We start from the raw sequence: 21,471 nt of genomic DNA on the forward strand, positions 1-21,471 counted from the left end.
TTCAATAGACCATGCTCACTTAAAACAGCGCTGCTTCTCTCTCAGTCTGACTCTCCCGCTGTTGCAGACAGGAGTGTGTGTGTGTGTGTGTGCGTGTGTGTGTGTGTGTGTGTGTGTCACAGTGTGTGTGTGCGTGTGTGTGTGTATGTGTGTGTGTGTGTGTGTGTGTGTGTGTGTGTATGTGTGTGTGTGTGTTTGTGGGTACGCCAGCGTGACGCGTCGGACAGTGAGAGAGAACGCTGCAGTCAGTAGCAAGAAGGAAGTAGACATTTAAATCAATCAATTAATCTATCAATCAAACCGCGATTTTTCTTTTGTTCTAGATTGCCTCAAGACCCATCAATTACATCATCCAACATTGTTTAAAGGGCTAACACGTTCCCCTTGACAGAATCGCTTTATATTTAGTCGTTATGACGCTATCAACATATCCATTTGTTAAAGATTATTGTCCGCCATCTTGTTTTTTCCGACGGAGTGATCCGGCGGAGTGATGTGATTCGGTGGTGGGCGGGTCCTGGGACCAGGAGCGTGGATTATGAAGGATACATACGTGTAAATGGACTGTTTCAGCCAATCAGAATAGAGAAATTTGCATGCCGTTGTATAAATAGTGTGATATGTCAGCTGTTAGTTAGTTTAGCACAGTTTATTAGTGCTAATATTACTGTTGGTATAATTTATTCATTTAAATGATCTGGAATGGATTGGATGACAAAATTAAACTGAGGGAAAAAAAAACGTCATAGAGTTCCAAATGTATTACAAAAGAACAATTCTAGAAAGGTACAGTAAAGCGGAGAGAGGTTGTAACTCATATTTGGAGATGTTGAAATCATTGACTTGTCTTGTTTTCATTTGTTGCAGTTTTTATTCTGATCTAGTCAGCATATACCATTTGCTTTCTAGAAATACTGGATGGACAGTAGCCTATTGATTGTAAAATAAGTAACTTATATTTATTAATAGTAATAATTATTCTATATTAACTTGATCGATGGACAAGTGATTTTGTTTGCAGATGATTCTTTAGGAAGAACATTTCTATTCACAAATTTTAACTTATCATTTGTTTCCCCCTCTATCACTCTTTCTTCCTCTCTCTATATCACTCTTTCTTCCCCTCTCTCTCTCTATCACTCTTTCTATCACGTTTTCTTCCCCTATCTCTCTCTCTCTCTCTCTCTCTCTCTCTCTCTCTCTCTCTCTCTCTCTCTCTCTCTCTCTCTCTCTCTCTCGGCCCAGATCCGGTCGGACCGGGATAATAACCGGCTCCTGCGCTACAGCGTGACGGGTCCAGGCGCTGACCAGCCTCCCACTGGCATCTTTATCATCAGCCCCATCTCTGGAGAGCTATCTGTCACCAAGCCTCTGGACAGAGAGCACATCGCCAACTTCCATGTAAGTCTGACATCTGCACCCCTGGCCAAGGGAGATATTAGGCTTACTAGGCTTCAGGCCAAGGGAGATATTAGTCTTACTAGGCTTCAGGCCAAGAGAGATATTAGGCTTACTAGGCGTCAGGCCAAGGGAGATATTAGTCTTACTAGGCTTCAGGCCAAGGGTGATATTAGGCTTACTAGGCTTCAGGCCAAGGGAGATATTAGGCTTACTAGGCTTCAGGCCAAGGGTGATATTAGGCATACTAGGCTTCAGGCCAAGGGAGATATTAGACTTACTAGGCTTCAGGCCAAGGGAGATATTAGGCATACTAGGCTTCAGGCCAAGGGAGATATTAGGCTTACTAGGCCTCAGGCCAAGGGATATATTAGGCTTACTAGGTGGTCAACAGTGTCAGACTGTTGTTGTACTGGGCAGCTCCTAGTGGTCAACAGTGTCAGACTGTGGTTGTACTGGGCAGCTCCTAGTGGTCAATAGTGTCTGCTCCCAGGTGTGAATGTGTATAATTGTGTGAGTGTGATGCAAGGTGAAAAATAATTTACCCTGGTAAATAAAGGTTATAAACAGGAAACAGATAGTGAGTGACAGACGAAGAGGCATGTTACGTCTAGTGTTAGCATGCGCCATTGAGGAATAGGTAACAAATTTGATATTCGCAATTTCTAGTGCTTTGAATCTGTTTCCTTATTTGCAAAACTTAATACAACTTGTAAATGTGTTAATTATTGTCAGATTGTCCGACAGTATGTATTCCGACTAAATGTAAATGGACGTTCAGTTACTTTTGGATTACCTCAATGCCAAATTTAAAGAAAAAGAAAAATATAAGACAAAATATAAGACAAAAGAAAATATATCTACTACCACGCTGCATTACGCACTGGTAATAGTTATTCATTTAAAATAATATAATATAAAAACTTTTATATTATTTTTAAATTGTGAAAGGAAAAGCTATTCTACTCTACTCTAGACTGGCTGGTGTGCTGGATACCCATCCCTTGTGGGGCTTAGAGGGTAAGAAGCAGACAACAGACACTTGTTTGGTTTTCCTTAGTGTATTTAGGTTGCATGGGGTTATAGAGGTACATTGTTCAGTATTATACAAAGCAGTCGTGAGTGGATAGATACATCAGTGTGAGCTTTCTGGAACAGGAGAAACATCCTCATGAATACATGAGGATGGAAATGGCAGTATGGACATCTTGACATCTTGATATCTTTGGAAGAACGTTAAAATGACCAGTGAGTTATTCCTCAAACAGATTAGCATGATGAGGTGTGAACGGTTCAACAGCAAGACAGTTAACATCCCTTAAACATTAGCATGATTACAATAGAAGAATGAAATGTAAGGACATGTACAATATATATCCATTAAAGTAATGAGAGTGCACACTGAATAAATGTTTCACAGAACTTGCAGAGTGGCTTGCATTGCTAATGGGAAATGGAATTCAAATAATTAATATAAATAAAGTTGTCTTTGCATGGCCTTATTCCGGTGATTAACCAAGACACAGTTAACAGCATAGCAAATATAAAGTAAATAATTTATCATGCACTGGGTAACAGTACATTAAACTTACATGCGCTCTTTTGCTCTCTGGAGTAATTAATGAATTCACAATGCCGGGAGCACGAGGAGGAAGTCGACCAGAACAATAGACCAGAACAATAGACTAGAACTCAAGGAGGAAGACGACCAGAACAATAGACTAGAGTACGAGGAAGACTCAGACCAGAACAATAGACTAGAACACAAGGAGGACTCAGACCAGAACAATAGACTAGAACACGAGGAAGACTCAGACCAGAACAATAGACTAGAACACAAGGAGGACTCAGACCAGAACAATAGACTAGAACACAAGGAAGACTCAGACCAGAACAATAGACTAGAGTACAAGGAAGACTCAGACCAGAACAATAGACTAGAACACGAGGAAGAATCAGACCAGAACAATAGAATAGAACACGAGGAAGACTCAGACCAGAACAATAGACTAGAACACAAGGAAGACTCAGACCAGAACAATAGACTAGAACACAAGGAAGACTCAGACTAGAACACGAGGAGGACTCAGACCAGAACAATAGACTAGAACACAAGGAATAATCAGACCAGAACAATAGAATAGAACACAAGGAGGACTCAGACCAGAACAATAGACTAGAGTACAAGGAAGACTCAGACCAGAACAATAGACTAGAGTACAAGGAGGAATCAGACCAGAACAATAGACTAGAACACGAGGAAGAATCAGACCAGAACAATAGAATAGAACACAAGCAAGACTCAGACCAGAACAATAGAATAGAACACGAGCAAGACTCACACCAGAACAATAGACTAGAACACGAGGAGGACTCAGACCAGAACAATAGACTAGAGTACAAGGAAGACTCAGACCAGAACAATAGACTAGAGTACAAGGAATACTCAGACCAGAACAATAGAATAGAACACAAGGAGGACTCAGACCAGAACAATAGAATAGAACACAAGGAAGACTCAAACCAGAACAATAGACTAGAGTACGAGGAAGACTCAGACCAGAACAATAGACTAGAACACGAGGAAGACTCAGACCAGAACAATAGAATAGAACACAAGGAATACTCAGAGCAGAACAATAGAATAGAACACAAGGAGGACTCAGACCAGAACAATAGACTAGAACACAAGGAAGACTCAGAGCACCCAGGGGAATGTTCTGAGTATATGATGTTATAGATGACACTGAGAGACACCCAGGAGAATGTTCTGAGTATATGATGTTATAGAATCTATAACATCATATTGTAACTGAGGGGTACAATTCCCTGACTGTATGGTTAGATATGATACTTACTACCACTACCTCTTGTACTTTAGACTCTGGCCACCCAGTACTAGGTATGAATATGTTGAACACTCCCACCTGATAAACGGATCCAACACAAATGTACCAAATCGAAAGTTTGAGTTTTAATACATAGCAAAAGGTATGTACAACGATCACTTAATTACATTTATGATTTGAAATAGTATGCACTTTTATGGCAAATGAGTATTCGTAGGTAGATCAATATCGAATGTCCAATCTCTGATTGCGCAGGAAGCAAATATACAACCTGGAATATTTAGGGAACAATAGCAATGATACTTGAATGATTATATAGCTGGATACACTAGGGGAAGGTTCCGACTGCTTGTAGGACAGCTGGAGGGGGGGGGGGGGGGGTTAGAGAGTCACTGGCTGGATCCCGTCTGGCCGAGGGTATCTTGGGAGAGTCCACAGTTGTGCGACACGGTGCCCAACGATCCTCGATCCACAGATGAATGCAGCTGGACCCTCTGTGGCCGGCGTCCTCCGGTCCACGACGGAGAGACGTGAGGCGACCTCACTGTGCAGAGCGCCGTCTCACCTGTCGTCCTCTCCGGGGGGGGTATTTCCAACACACCGCAGTGTTGGCCTTTATCCATAGAATAATCAAAGTACTCAAAGCATAATCCAAGCCGGGGAAGGCTAGCCATCGTCGGTAGAATAATCCAATATACAGGTCCACTCGCTCTTTGGCCTGGAGCTCCTCGGGTGCAGCTTCACGTGGGGTCAACCACCCTGGATAAGCGTCTAGCTGATGCCCGAAACGATGGGGGTGCTGATTACTATAGAACTCTTACCGCACGAGGCACTACATATGAATAGACTATTATTAGCTTAATAGAATACGTCCAACTCGACGATATAGTGCCAAATATGACTATTCAAATATTAATATACACGATGTCTCAATGCCGATACTGGGCCGAATTGGCCTTACTGCCCACACGTGGTTCGCGGGGAGGCTTTTGCGTCTGTCACTCTGTTGGAGGGTAATGAACTGGACTAAAAGAAAGCTCTACTTTAATAGCGCAGTATATATACGCACTATGAACAAATAGTACCATTAGTGGTGCGGTAGACATATTCCTACGCGGAACTAGGACTTGTCCATACATGTTGAGCGGTACGATTGAACCTGGTCTGAGGGGTATGGCGACCTGGCACCAAGGTCTCGTCCAATGGTAGAATGGAGACTATTATGGGATGTTCAGTAGACTAGAAGGGATATTCAATGCATATTGTACAAGGAATATACAGGGGATATCAGGGGATATCAGGGGATATACAAATACAATTAAATATATATATATAAATAAATATATATATTCGGTTTAATCTGATCCTTCAGAACAGCCGCCCCCTAATTGGTCCCAACCTAATTAGTTAAGCAGAGACAGATTAACCGCACTGTCTACCACTCAAGGGTTCGCTGTAAGGGTCAGTCAACTCACAAAGTCATAGGGTCATGGTCATCATCGATTGTGTCTGGGAGTCGGGGCAGTTCTATGAGCCTTGCCACAGGACGGGTGTAAATGCGCTCCTGGACGAGTACTTCAGCTGCTCGGACCTTGCCATCGGCACCGGTGATCACTTTGCTTACGCGGCCAGCCGGCCACATAGCTCTGGGTAGTGACTGGTCAATAATCATGACGACTGTTCCTTCCGTCAAATTGTCTCTCTCTTTTACCCACTTCTGGCGGGTCTGTAGAGACGGTAGGTAGTGCAGTAGGAAACTGCTCCAAAACTTGTCGGCTAATACTTGGCTGTACCTCCACATTCGTCGGCCGTTCGCTTCTTCAGGCCGGTACATTGTCTGGGGTAACGCGGGATCTAGCCGCCCCATCAGGAGGGTGTTGGGGGTGACTGGGTCGACATCTGCTACATCACTGGAGACGTAACCGAGGGGCTTTGAGTTCAATACTCCCTCAATCTCCATGAGGACTGTCATTAGGACTTCTTCCGCCACAGTCTGGGCCCCAAGTACTGCGTACAGGGCTGTCTTTATAGAACGTACTTCTCGTTCCCAAGTTCCACCGAAGTGGGGTGCGTTTGGGGGGTTGAATTGGAAGTCAATCTGGGCTGGAGCGAGGTGGGTCTTAAGTTCTGGGCCCATAGCTTGGAAGCTCTCCCTCAGCTCTCTTTCTCCGCCTTTGAAGTTTGTCCCGTGATCGGACAATAATGTAGACGGTTTTCCTTTCCGTGATGTGAATCTTCGGAAGGCCATAAGGAATGAGTCTGCGCTCATGGTCGGAAGGAGCTCGATATGTATCGCTCTGGTGGTCATGCATTTGAATACAATACCCCACCGCTTCTCGGTGCCTCTTCCTTTCTTTATGTGCAGCGGGCCAAAACAGTCCATGCCTGTTGAGTGGAATGGCTTGTCGCCGAGTCGGAGGCGACATGGAGGTAGGTCAGCCATCCGTGGTATGCTGGGCTGCGCGCGCCACTTTCGGCAGTCTAGACAGGTTCGCTGGAAGCGTCGCACCGCCTCTCTTCCTTGAAGTATCCAGTAACGACGTCTGATCTCCGCGAAGACTCTCTCTGCTCCTGCGTGGTGTACATCCTCGTCGTATTTCTTTATAATCAGCTCTGTGACCTTGTGTCGGCTGTTCAATACGATCGGGTACTTAATGTCATCCGGTAAATTGGGGGCTCTCCGCAGGCGACCACCCACTCTGATGAGGGTATGTGTGTCACTCTCGGGGGCCAGATGAATCAATCTGCTGTCTGATGGGACGGGCTTTCCTCCCTGTAGACAGTCTAGTTCATCGGGGAACGAGTCTCTCTGGGCTCGTTGCAGTAGAAGCAGTTCTGCTTCCTCGTAGTCAGCTGCTGACATATCAGCGGGGGACTGAATCTCTGGGTGGTGCCGCAGGAATGTCCGTTGCTGCGCACTCTCTATGGTAATGCAATCGTCTATGTTGGGGTCTGCGGAGACAACAGTGCTCAATCCACAGAACATAGGTTTCTTATTCTCAGCCTCCTCGTCACTTGCTTCCCTCGGGGTGGGCGTGGGCCAATCTCCTTCCGGGAGCTTGAGGAATGCTGGTCCGTCACTGTAGATGTTACGACGGGTTAAGTCATCTAGGGACATTCCCCGGGTGATGACGTCAGCTGGGTTGTGTTTTGTATCAACATAGCGCCAGTTTGCTTCTCCGGTTAACTCTCCGGTTAACTCTTGAATCTCAGTGACTCTGACTCCCACGAAGACTTTGTATTTGCATGAATCCGATTTGATCCAGGCGAGTACTGTCGTGGAATCTGACCACAGGATTGTTCTATGCACCGGAATGGTGAGCTCACGTTGGATGAGCGTGGCTAGATGCGCTCCTGCGAGGGCTGCGCAGAGCTCTAGACGTGGGATAGACTGTTGCTTGCGTGGGGCTATTCTCGAGCGGGCGAGGATGAATGCTGTGTAGATCTCTCCCCCCTCTTCTTGGGCCCGCAAGTAGGCTACTGATCCGTAGGCGACCTCGGAGGCGTCACTGAAGACGTGTATATCCATTTTACATGTCTCTGGCCTCACCGTGGGTGGGAAGTAGCTTCGGCGTATATTAACGCCTGGGAGTGAGTGGAGTTCCATCTCCCACTCTCTCCAGGTGGATTCAAGGTGTGCGGGAATGGGGTCGTCCCAGCCCTGGTCCTTGTCCCACAATGCTCGTACAATCATCTTTGCCCTGGTGGTGTACGGTAGCATACATCCTAACGGGTCATATTGTCGGGCGAGTGTTCTGTACACACTCCGTCTGGTGGTTGGTATTGCCGTCGACCTTCCCTGCTCCGTGGTCAGGGGTTTGTGTCTATAGTGGAGCGAATCTGTTTTGAAGCGCCACACTAGTCCTAGTGTCATCTCTTGGGCTTCTCCTGGGATTGTGGCCATCCAGGTCTCGCTGCTCGCTGCCTTGTCCTCGGAGGAGAGGCTGCGCAGTACGTGCGGATCGCTGCTGGCCCACTGCCTGAGATCAAAGCCGCCTTTGATCAGAGAGGCGCGGAGTTTAAGTAGGAGAGCCTCGGCTTCTTCCTGGGTCGAAACGCTTTGTAGACAGTTATCTACGTAGAAGCTGTTCTTCACACTGTGTCGGACCTCTTCGTCCGCTGCTGGGTCCTCTGCGACATGTCTCTGTAGTGCAAATGTAGCACAGCATGGGCTGCATGTAGTTCCGAAAGGGAGGACTTCCCATTGGTAGATGGCTGGGTGCTCATCTCCTGGCCTCTCTCTCCATAGGAACCGCAACAGGGGCTTGTCCTCCTCTACTAATCTCACCTGCAGGAACATCCCTTTGATATCCCCGCTGATAGCCACCTTGTCCTGGCGGAAGCGGAGTAGTACGCCTAGTAGGGAGGGGCCGAGTGTAGGACCGGGCAATAGCTCTTTATTCAGATTTTGGGATCCGATCTGGTAGCTGCAGTTAAACACGATGCGGTCTTTGCCGTTGTGATGAACCTTGTGGTGGGGCACGTACCACGATTCAGTCTTCTGGTCGGCCTCTTTAATGTCAATCTTTGTGACGTGTCCCGCTGTGATGAGCTTCTCAATCTCAGCGCGGTATACACTTTCTTGGGCGGGGTCCTTGGCTAAGCGCCGCTCTGTGTTTAGTAGGTACCGCTCTGTGGCGTCTTTCTTTGCGTGAAAGGTAGGCATCCCTTCCCGCCGCAGGAGTGGCGTGGCGTATCTCAACACGCCGCTGACTGGGACTCTCTTTGTTCCCGTCTCGAGGAGGTTAATGGCGTAGATGTCGTCTTTAGAGCGAATGTCTTTCTTTTCGTTCTTAAAGGGCATTTGTTCTAAGGTCCATAGCCTCTCTACATGCTGCAGGAGTGCGGTGTCTCCCTCTGTGACTCGGGAGTGGAGACAGCTAGTGGCTGTGGTTCGGTTGAGAGATTTGGCGAGTGGGCCTTGGAGAGTCCATCCTAGGCGGGTCTCGACTGCTGCAGGACAGCCTCTGGGTCCGGTATGAACCCGGTCTATCGGGACAATGAGGTCTGCATGGTCGGAGCCTATCAACAGTGTCGGGGTAGCACCATCTATGAGTGGGATCGGTAGCTTGCGTAGATGTACATATTTCTCCATCAGCTTGGCTACGGGGTATGTGTACCGTGACAGTCCTATTTCTTGGCTGGTGAAAGCGTCTGTAATCCTGTACCGTCGCTCGGGCTGGCCGCTTGCTGCGATAGAGAATGAGACATTCTCGCCCTTTATCGTTTTCAAATCTCTTCTTATTGTCCGAATTGTCATTTGGTTTTCGCTCCCCCGCAGCCCTAGCTGGGCCGCAGCGGACGCGAGCAGAAGGGTCTTCTCTGACCCGTCATCAAGGACGGCGTAAGTGTCCATGACTTTATTCTGGTAGCTCAATGTCACACGGACTACCTTTAAGAGCACTCTGGCTCCGCTGCTGCTGGCGGGGTCGATGTACATGACGCTTGCTTTGCTGCTTGATGGTGCGGGTGGAGGCCGCCGTCTGTTACTGTCGTGGAGTATGTCCAGATGGGCTCCATCGCACCGACTGCACTTTTTCTTTAAGCGGCATTCGGCTGCCATGTGTGATCGCGCACAGCGAAAACAGCGTCTGTTGGACTTTATCCATTGACTCGCTTCCTCCGCATTCATCTTGGGGAATGAGTCACATTGTGACAGCCAGTGTTCTTTCTCACAGTAGGGGCACACTATCTTCCACTTCTCCTTTCTTGAGGGGGTACTGTGGCTCCTACTGCTTGGCACTGACTCCGATTGGTGCATGACAGTCACCGATCTTCTTCCATCATTTAGTCTCCTGGTTCTTTCTCTGGAGCCAGGGGTGCTCCGTCCGAATGTATCTAGCCGTAAGCTGCTGACTTCTCTCGCCAGGAAGTCGGCTAGATCGAGGAGGTTCGGTTCGGGGCCATTAGGGTCTCGGTGGTCTCTCTGCCGCCTAAAGCGCTCCTGTCGGGCGGGCGGTAGCTTCTCCAAGATCCTCTCTACATTTGAGTTGGCGTATAGTTCATGCCTACCCTTTTCCCTCTGCACTCCCAGCATCCCTACCAGGGACTGCACTCTGATGGACAGGTCGTCCAGTGCTCGATTGTCTGTTGCTGGGGTTAGGCGGTCGATGTGCCTGATCTCCTGGATCACGTAATCCCATATACGTCCATATCTCTGGTCCAACGCTACCAGCGCTGCGGTGTATGGGGTCGTGGAAGTGGCGTAGGCGAGCGCTATGTTGTGCGCGCGGGGTACCTTTAAATGCTTCAGTAGTATCGCGTATTTATGGCGTTCATCAATGACATCCACCAACATTGTCTCTAGACACATGCGGAGCTCCGTATACTGGGCCCGGTTCTCCTGGGTGAAGTCTGGTACCATAGGTGTGCCAATGTATGACGCGGATTGTTGATACATCGGCGAGCGCTGGGGGAGAGGCCTCCTAGGCGAGTCTCCTCCTGCTCCTTGGCGTGGGCTGGTACCGGCTGTGTACCATGGCCCGCTGGTCCAGGTGCTGTTCCTCGGTGCGGGTCGTGCGTCGTGCTCACCCGTGAATAGCGTCGGGGGTCTGTAGCGCAGCTCCGCGGGGGTATAGCCTGGGCTGTACTGGACCTCCTGGTCCGGTAGAGTACTGTGCTGTCGTCGGGCGTGGTTCTCCTCCTCTTCCTCTTCGTTTTCTGTTAGGTCATCCAGGGCTTGTAGTCTCTGATTTAGCCTCTCCGCAGTGTATGCTGCTCCTTCCCGGTGGCTGGGTCTCGATTGGACCGGTTGGGGAAGGGGGTCTGCGGGGGGTATAGACCTCGTCTGTTGGTCAAGTTCAGGGTCGCTTACTCGGCTAGGGGATGCCGCCCTGGAGTGATGTCTAGACGAGTTCCTGGAGCCTCTGGTGGAGGGAGGGGGTGTTGTCCTTCTGATCAGCTGTTCTATTAGTTGCGCTTGTGCTCTGTCGCGCTTGGTGAGATCCGATTCTCTCTGGGCACCGGTGGCGGCGCGCTGGGCGTCGGCCCGGTCTCTTGCCATATTCTCTTCCATCTGAATGCGTCTTATTTCCAGGCGTATGTGCTCTTCTTCGCTCCGTTGCTGTATCTGCAATCGATCGCGGTCACCCTGGAGTCTATCGCGTTCAGTAGAGGCTTTCAGGCTGACGAGGAATGCCTGCTGTAGTGTCCTCTCTGCCTCGCTGGGAGAAGACGGTTGTATAGGGGAGCCGTCCCTTGGGGTACTCCGTGCGGAGTCTTGGAGCTCTATCTCCACGGTGCTCTCCTCATCTTCTTCCGTGCCGAGTTCTCTCTCGGTAGTGTTGTCTTCCTCCCGGGACTCGTCGGGGACTACTTCTTTGGTATTGGCGGGGTGTAAAGTCATGTCTGGTTCCCCCTGGTCCCCACCGTGAGCTTGGTCAGTTACATTAGAACCCATAGGGGCCTCTATGGTCGGGGTAGCCTGGTCGTTAGGGTTAGACATAATTTTACTTTCTAGTTTTACCGCGTTTACTGTTGGTAGAAGACTAGGTTGTTGACTGACAGCGTAAGCCTCTAGGTACTGAGGGAGCTGTCGTTTGCGCCGCGGGCGTTGTTGGTTAGGAGGATCGTTTCGTGGAGTGTTCATCATAGGCCATTTTAATATTAATAACACTATATTAATATTACACTGATTACCATCCGTCTCGAAGGACCAATTGTAACTGAGGGGTACAATTCCCTGACTGTATGGTTAGATATGATACTTACTACCACTACCTCTTGTACTTTAGACTCTGGCCACCCAGTACTAGGTATGAATATGTTGAACACTCCCACCTGATAAACGGATCCAACACAAATGTACCAAATCGAAAGTTTGAGTTTTAATACATAGCAAAAGGTATGTACAACGATCACTTAATTACATTTATGATTTGAAATAGTATGCACTTTTATGGCAAATGAGTATTCGTAGGTAGATCAATATCGAATGTCCAATCTCTGATTGCGCAGGAAGCAAATATACAACCTGGAATATTTAGGGAACAATAGCGATGATACTTGAATGATTATATAGCTGGATACACTAGGGGAAGGTTCCGACTGCTTGTAGGACAGCTGGAGGGGGGGGGGGGGTTAGAGAGTCACTGGCTGGATCCCGTCTGGCCGAGGGTATCTTGGGAGAGTCCACAGTTGTGCGACACGGTGCCCAACGATCCTCGATCCACAGATGAATGCAGTTGGACCCTCTGTGGCCGGCGTCCTCCGGTCCACGACGGAGAGACGTGAGGCGACCTCACTGTGCAGAGCGCCGTCTCACCTGTCGTCCTCTCCGGGGGGGGTATTTCCAACACACCGCAGTGTTGGCCTTTATCCATAGAATAATCAAAGTACTCAAAGCATAATCCAAGCCGGGGAAGGCTAGCCGTCGTCGGTAGAATAATCCAATATACAGGTCCACTCGCTCTTTGGCCTGGAGCTCCTCGGGTGCAGCTTCACGTGGGGTCAACCACCCTGGATAAGCGTCCAGCTGATGCCCGAAACGATGGGGGTGCTGATTACTATAGAACTCTTACCGCACGAGGCACTATATATGAATAGACTATTATTAGCTTAATAGAATACGTCCAACTCGACGATATAGTGCCAAATATGACTATTCAAATATTAATATACACGATGTCTCAATGCCGATACTGGGCCGAATTGGCCTTACTGCCCACACGTGGTTCGCGGGGAGGCTTTTGCGTCTGTCACTCTGTTGGAGGGTAAGGAACTGGACTAAAAGAAAGTTCTACTTTAATAGCGCAGTATATATACGCACTATGAATAAATAGTACCATTAGTGGTGCGGTAGACATATTCCTACGCGGAACTAGGACTTGTCCATACATGTTGAGCGGTACGATTGAACCTGGTCTGAGGGGTATGGCGACCTGGCACCAAGGTCTCGTCCAATGGTAGAATGGAGACTATTATGGGATGTTCAGTAGACTAGAAGGGATATTCAATGCATATTGTACAAGGAATATACAAGGGATATCAGGGGATATCAGGGGATATACAAATACAATTAAATATATATATATAAATAAATATATATATTCGGTTTAATCTGATCCTTCAGAACACATCATATACTCAGAACATTCCCCTGGGTGCTCTCAGTGTCATCTATAATATAGATGACACTGAGTGCACCCAGGGGAATGTTCTGAGTATATGATGAGATACACCAAGGGGAATGTTCTGAGTACATTCTGTAAATGTTCTGTTTGAGAACACTACTATAGAACAAAGCTCAATGGAGTATGACACAAACACAAACATTCTATAGAAATCCCATTCATAGCAGGAGCTCCATATGTTATACCTGATGACATCATGCGTTTGGATCTTATTTGTGAGAGAGTAGCTTTAAGAAAATAAATTATAATGTTATTACGTTTATTTGAATAGGGACAGTGCACATTATTCAACAGTAATGACAGAGTACCACCACTGTAAATATGCCAGTGTTAGCTGGGTAGCTAGTTTTCAACTGCAGTCCCTGGGCAAGATGTTAAATGCCAGGTAGGTTGTTCACACATATTGATTGAACTGTCTCCTAGGATATACATCTGCACAGACTATAATGTATATTATGCCAGCCCTCACCTTCAACTTGTGTATACTGTTTACTTTAACTTTTTCAGATGAATTATATATATATTTTTTTTAAATCTATTGCCTATATTTATTTATTTTATTGCAACATATATTATAACCGATAGGGTATACAGACCCTCATCTACACCTCTGTATACATTGTTTATTTTTCTAATTGTTGTATATTCAGATAAAATTGTATTGTCTATATTTATGTTTTTCTACAATTGCAAAGCCCATACCTGTACCTCCCCTCCCCAACTCCCCTATGCTGCTATGACGCCAGAATTTCCCCAAGGGGATCAATAAAGGAATATCTTATCTCATTTGATATGGAAATAACATTTCCATTTTGGTGGTGTTCTCCTTCACGGAATGAATGGACGTTCTTCACAAGTAGAGTAACAAAAGTCTGTGCGTGTTTGTGTGCGTGTGTGTTTGTGTGTGCGTGTGCATGTGCGTGTGTGTGTGTGTGTGTGTGTGTGTGTGTGTGTGTGTGTGTGTGTGTGTGTGTGTGTGTGTGTGTGTGTGTGTGTGTGTGTGTGTGTGTGTGTGTGTGTGTGTGTGTGTGTGTGTGTGTGTGTGTGTGTGTGTGTGTGTGTGTCTAGCTGAGAGCCCACGCGGTCGACCTGAATGGTAACCAGGTGGAGAATCCCATTGACATCGTCATCAACGTCATCGACATGAACGACAACAGACCTGAGTTCACAAGTATCGTGTTCAATGGGTCTGTACCAGAGGGCTCCAAACCTGGTGAGAATACACACACATCATGTTGGTATGATGGCCATTTAAGTTTTACCAAGGTCCCGGCCATTGTGTAATAAAGTAATTTATCATGGCGCTACCATGGTGCAAGCTATGCATCACCATGGTATCACCTTTTTACTTAACCTCTTTCGGGCAAACATTTTGCAATTCTTTTTTATTTATTTTTGACGATTGCATACCCAAAGTCATTTGCGATTTATTATACTTTATACTTATAGCACATGCACGAGTCTGGTCTCTTTTCAAAGGTAACATTTTGAAGTTTATTACACGAAAAATCCCTTTGATTGCTAATGTATTAGAGAAACAGAGGTTTCTTCTTCTGTCCCTTTCTCCTTGCTCTCGTCTGGGATCGCTTTCGGAGCAGACGCTCCTTGGCTACAACGGTGGTCAATAATTTTTGTTGTTTTATGGTGAAGTGCCCCTTTAATTAATTATGTAATCTCTTTTCTGTTGTGCTCTTCTGTGTCTCCCAGGATCCTTTGTGATGACGGTGACCTCGGTGGACAAGGACGACCCTAAGACAGCCAATGGGATGCTCCGATACAAAATCCTGTCCCAGAATCCTGAGAGCCCCTCCTCCAACATGTTCACCATCAACAACAAGACCGGTGACATCATCACTGTAGCCGCGGGCCTGGACAGAGAGGTGTGTGTGCGCGTGTGTGTGCGCGTGTGTGTGCGCGTGTGTGCACGTTTTCAAGTTCAAGTTCTTCAGGTTTTGTTTTATTTGTCACGTATAAAGTAGTTGGGGGTGCTCCACAGTACTTGATTAAAAATACAAAACAATGACATTTATTGGGGAAAAAAATTACAGATGTGTTCCATAGACTCACAGGAATTGTGTAAAATTGCCCAAAAAGTTAAAAATAAAGCAAAATATGGAACCTTTAAACACTGTGAATCCACTACTATCTCTCATTAATTACTGTGAATCCACTACTATCTCTCATTAATTAATGTGAATCCACTACTATCTCTCATTAAACACTGTGCCAAGTTAGCCTCGTTGTATTGAAGCACAGAAGAATACACACACAGACAGAGGGAGAGAGAAAATACACAAACACAATTTTTTTTGTTTATCTGCCTTTTGAGCTCAGGAATCAGCCGATCCGTATTAGATGCGTATTAGATGCGTATTAGATGCATAGATGCTAGGGGTGTAACCGTACACAGAAGCCACGGTTCGGTACGTACCTCGTTTTTTTGGTCACGGTTCGGTACGAGTTCGGAACAACAGGAACAAATTATTTATAATAATTATTATATATTTATATAATTATTATTATAATAATAATTATTAAATATAATACTTTTTTTTATTAAGTTATACTTAGTTCCACCTAGGCTTGCTGCGGTAGTCAGTGATACTGTTGTCATTCTGTGTTCGGGAATCCACTGAGTAAATTAATTGCCTCCCACCCCCCACCGGTGTATGCTTTCAGTTTCACTTTCACTTCTAGATTAGATTTAACTGCACGTGAAGCAGAGAAAGAAGGCTCTAGAGAAGAGATTACATGTTACACAACAATGGCAGAGGATTTATCGATATTTTGGATGTAAACACCACAGCAGCTAGACTGGAGAGGAGCTCAGAGGACCAGTCCAGATCAGCAAAAGTATGTTTGTGCGTTTCTTTTTTTTCTCTCTGATCAGCCTGTGAGGGGAAAGTAGCGGAAGAAAGTTGGTGTGTGTGTGCGTGTGTGTGCGTGTGTTTCCATTGGTTAACATTATTTAGGCGAACAAGAAAAGGATGGACATTTTCAGTGTATTGTAATGACCCTGCTGTGTTACAAACATATCGTTCATTCATGGTTTTGTGTCGGGGACACCTAAAGGGGAGGGGAGGAGGGGAGAAACAGCCCACAACCGTGTGCGGTTGTTGGCTTGTCATCATTGTCGGCTTTCACGCTTTATTCATCATCTAAATGTGGCAATACAATCTTGAGCTTACCAGCTCACGCACCCAACCACCTCCAATGCACAGTCCCCCACCCCACCTACCCAACCCCCACCCCACCTACCCAACCTCCTCCAATGTACAGTTTCTACGTCAAATGTATATACTCTCTTTTTTAGACTATTTTTGTATCACAAACAGTACTGTATTTGTAAATCTGGTATGTCATAAATGTATAGATGTAGCAGTACTGTCTATCTGTATGTCGTGTATGTCATATTATGATGAATTGAAAATGGGGGACCCTGATGTAAACAAGATGAAAGTCTTTCTCTGGTCTGCATCCCCTTAACAATTGTGTGTATTGAGCTGTACTGTATTGTACCCATTCTGCAATCTGTTAATAAAGTTTTCAATCAATCAATCAATCAATCAATCAATATTCAACGTTAAAGATCAAAGTAAGCCAGTGTAAAGTAAAGTAAAGATATTGAGCATACATTTGTAAAACGTGCAACCCTAGTTTCACCTAGTGTCGTATGAGACGTATTCTTCGTATGTCTGGATGTACCGAGACGTGACGTCTGTACCGTGAAGTCGTGGGACGAATACATGTACCGTTACACCTCTAATAGATGCAGATTATCTCAAAATGTTAAATATCGTCCCGATTAATGAATTGTATTCCACCTTTAGGGGAAGACCTGGGATCTTTTTTAATGAATGAAAGGAATCGCAAAGAAGAGGCGATTAATTGATTCCCTGTTTTGTTTGTCCGTCTTCCAGAAAGTTCCACAGTACAGTCTGATCATACAGGCCACAGACATGGAGGGCAACCCGACCTACGGCCTGTCCAACACCGCCACGGCTGTCATCAGGATCACCGACGTCAATGACAACCCTCCAGAGTTTACCACCGACACGGTTGGTCTCTCTCTCACACACACACACACACACACACACACACACACACACACACACACACACACACACACACACACACACACACACACAGCCATAAGATGTACATACAATCGGTGTACAAAGTTGTAAAGTTTTACCTTTGATACAGCGCCACCATCTAGCAAATTGGTGTGAATATTTTTTTTTTATCCACTTTTTCTCCCATTTTTTCTATATTTTCTCCCATCCCAATTTCGTATCATCCAATTCAACCCTCCCCTGTCACGGACGCTGTTTCTTGCCTCCCACAAGCCGGCTGCAATGTGGACTAAGTCATACATAGCACAAGTCCCCTCCGGTACTTGAGGTAACAGCAGTCGCATCTTTTCACCTGCGCAGCTCGATCTCTCAGTGGCGAGGAGTAACACGTGGGAGGCTCACGCTGCCCCCGACACTTCCTGATTCTACTGCGCAGGCGCACCAACCGACCTGTAGGAGTCGCTGTCCACAACGCCCGATCCCCACCCATCAGTTTCCCACCCCCTAATACGGCCAATGTGTATTAGTACGGACGACCAGCTAAACTGAAAGCAAATGTGGAGAGCTGGGCTCGAACTGACGAGCCCAGCGTCTCCAGCAGTTTGTGGCGAGCGCCTTGTCCACGACGCCACGTAGCCGCCCTTAAAATTGGTGTGAATATTAATAATAATAATTTGTCCATCAGTATCACATTTCTGTAATTTGATTTATGTGATTAGCGCCGCCATGTGGCCGAACTTTTCACAAAGTGTCCGCGAGTAATGCACTTCTGTTTCACAATGTGTTTTCCAAAATTAAATAGAGTGTACAGTTTACAGAAGTCTTTCAGAATGACACAGTCAAATATGTTGGTCCCTACAATAGATAACATTAGAAAACACACAGCGAGCGCCGTGGGAATCAGGTGGATAAGTGGTGCGATAATATGTGTTCTGGTGCATTGATACACTGATATATATCAGTGTGACAGATGTCATCTCTTTATCATTCACTGCTATGGTTTGGCAAACAACAGAAACACTTAAAGGGATAGTTCTGAAAAACCCCAGCCCTATTTTCTACTTACCAATTCAATTCTATTCAATTCAAACCTTTATTTATTTTCGAAAGGATATTGAGCTCACCCTCATTTTCAATGTCGTCGAGACTTACAGACATTTCAATGCATACATTTTTTACAATATAATAAGAATAAATATGAATAGCTCTATCTATATAGCACTTTTCACACACGCAGTCCAGAGTCCAACGATGTTGTTGTTGTTGGTCCTTTCTCAGCACAATCCAGGCTGTTTCTCATACTAGCTCTGGTGTAGTTACAGTAGACTACAACACTGGTGCTTGTTAGTTAGACTACATCACTGGTGCTTGTCAGTTAGACTACAACACCGGTGCTTGTTAGTTAGACTGCACCACTGGTGCTCATTAGTTAGACTACAACTTTGTCCAGTTCGACTCCCACCACGGAGCTAGCCTTCCTCAGCAGCTTGCTCAGTTTGTTAGTGTCTATTGAGTTGGTGTGACAGGCAGCACAGTTCCTTGGGGGGCACCAGCGTTGCTCACCAGCATTTCTGCCCTCCAGTCTGACATATTGTGGTCTGTTTGACGCAGCAGTGGAAAAAGCGGTACTGACACGATCCCTGCTGCATACTGTACACAAATACAAAGTCCAATACAAACATATCACAGTAACAATCCACAAGTGACAATTAATTAAAGACTCCTCTCTCTCCCTCCCTCTCTTTTCTCCCCTATATCTCTCAATTTTTCCTCTCTCTCTCTCCCTCTGTCTCTCTCTCTCTCTTTCCTCCCTTTATATCTCCCTCTTCCCTCCCTCTATCTCTCCCTCTTTCCTCCATCTTTCCTCCCTCTAACTCTACCTCTTTCCTCTCTCTCCAACATCTCTCTCCAAACCCCCTTTCTCCCTCCATATATCTCTCTCCACCCCCCTCTCCCTCCATCTATCTCCCTCTCTCTCCATCCCCCCTCTTTCCTCTATCTCCTCATATCTCTCTCCCCCTCTTTCCTCTCTCCCCCTCTTTCCTCTCTCCCTCTCTCTCGTCTATTTCTCTTTCTCCACCCCCTCTCTCTCCTCATCTCTCTCTCCACCCCGCCCCACCCCCTCTCTCTGTCTCTCTCCCTCTCTGCATCAGTTCTATGGGGATGTGCAGGAGAACAGGGTGAATGTCATTGTTGCTAACCTGACGGTGACGGACAAGGACCAGCCTCACAGTCCGGCCTGGAGCGCGGTGTACCGCATCACCTCTGGGGATCCCACCGGACGCTTCTCCATCCCCACCGACCCCACTACCAACGAGGGCCTGGTCACCGTGGTCAAGGTAATGTGACACCAGAACTGAATCTGACCTGAGTTGAAAGTTTTTCATTTTAGGGTGGTAAATTAACACTATAACCACCTAAGTAAAAAATGAATTGATGTTTTCCCTTTTTCTGAAAGTATATTTTTTGTGTATTAAGTTAAAAGTATATTTCTACCCATGTTCACTTTTCTGAGAGTATACTACCAATGTATTTTTGGTACTTCGTATGTGCTTTCATGTACTAATTCAAAGCACATGTTTTAGTATGATAGTCATTCAAGTACACTTAAAAAATAGTTTTCATTTCCTCAACCCTGGTTATTAAACCTGGGCGGCCTGCAGCACAGGAGGCCATGGGTGGTTTACAGAGAGCATCCAGTGAGTAAGGTGACAGGTTTGATTCCCCCCTGGGCAATAGCAAGTCACCGAACACCTATGGAACCTCAGGCGGGAGGGTAGATAATAATAATAAACTTGATTTGTATAGCACCTTTCATACAGAAACTGCAGCTCAAAGTGCTTCACAACAGAAAAAAGACAGGCATAAAATGAGCACATAAAGTGCAGACATATAAAACCACAGTTTTTCACATTAGGATCTAACATCCCAACAGGCCACCTTGTTTATGGTTTGATTCGGTTTTACATAGACAATAATAAAAAGAGTAAGATAAAATAGACAGAGTAAAATAGTGCAGTGCAATAAAATAGTAGAATAGATACAAAAACATTTTTTACAGTGCAATAAAATAGTTCTGGATTACTGTTCAACAGTTCAAAGTAGTCTTTACCTTCTCTGTTTGGTATCCACAGTTTAAAACTTGACAGTCTTCCCTCCTGTTTTATACCCACTTTGACCCTTCGAACCTCCCACTCAGGGCGCAGTTCCCTCTCTCATGGTGCAGTTCTAGGCCTGGGTCCTACACAGTTTTAAAGCCTGACAGTCTCTTGTTTGATACCCACACAGTTTAATACCTGACCGTTTTGAACCTGTAATAAAAAGTAATAGACAGAGTAAATAATACAGTGCAATAAAATTGTAGAATAGAATAGATAGTAAAATTATGCAATATAATGGACAGAGTAAAATAGTGCTACAGTACAAGCGGAGTGTATTGATTCATTGTTTTGTATTCTAATGAAGTACTCAAAAGCATAATTTTTCCACTTCAAGATTTCAAGCTGATTTGGGCTGTGCTCCGCCCATAATCGCTTTGAGTGACAGTCACCCACACAGCGTGATACATACGAGAGAGAGCTAGAGCGAGAACGAGAGAGAGAGAGAGACAGCAGAGAGAGCAGGGCTCCAGACTAACTTTTTACATTGGTTGCACCAGTGCGCCTAACTTTTTCATTTAGGTGCACCCAAAAATGTCCACTGCGCCTTTTGCCACTGCAATAATACATTTTAAGCGTTACCTTTACCATTACCTTTTTTGTCAGTTTCCATACACATTAGTAATTTCTTGAGATGTTATGTAAATTATTGTAAAAATAACATTGTATTACAGTTAGCTCGCAAAGTCCAATCCTTCACTTTTTATGTCTATTTTACACATTCAGCTCAGCTCCAGTTAGAGCTGTCCCAAGCCAGTTTTTCGGATTCGAACATTTGCTCAAGACAGTCTCTTTCTCCCACCCAGCCACCCCCTCCTAATGTACAGTCTCCCTCATCTATAATTGGGGTACTCGGATA

At 45.8% G+C, this 21,471-nt stretch overlaps 1 protein-coding gene across 1 annotated transcript in view; it reads left to right on the forward strand.

The window, feature by feature from the left end:
- The window catches only part of LOC311224570 (cadherin-2-like), a gene marked incomplete at its 3' end in the record, with an annotated part of 162,386 nt that overhangs the window by 88,859 nt on the left and 52,056 nt on the right, over positions 1-21,471 (forward strand). Inside the window, exons 5-9 of the mRNA XM_084309605.1 lie at positions 1,246-1,401; positions 14,447-14,591; positions 15,086-15,258; positions 17,299-17,436; positions 19,608-19,793. Coding sequence (XP_084165731.1) covers positions 1,246-1,401; positions 14,447-14,591; positions 15,086-15,258; positions 17,299-17,436; positions 19,608-19,793 — 798 coding nt within the window. The remainder of the gene's footprint in view (positions 1-1,245; positions 1,402-14,446; positions 14,592-15,085; positions 15,259-17,298; positions 17,437-19,607; positions 19,794-21,471) is intronic.

Source organism: Notolepis coatsorum (genome assembly GCF_963971535.1).
Source record: "Notolepis coatsorum genome assembly, chromosome: 3".
Taxonomy (NCBI): domain Eukaryota; kingdom Metazoa; phylum Chordata; class Actinopteri; order Aulopiformes; family Paralepididae; genus Notolepis; species Notolepis coatsorum.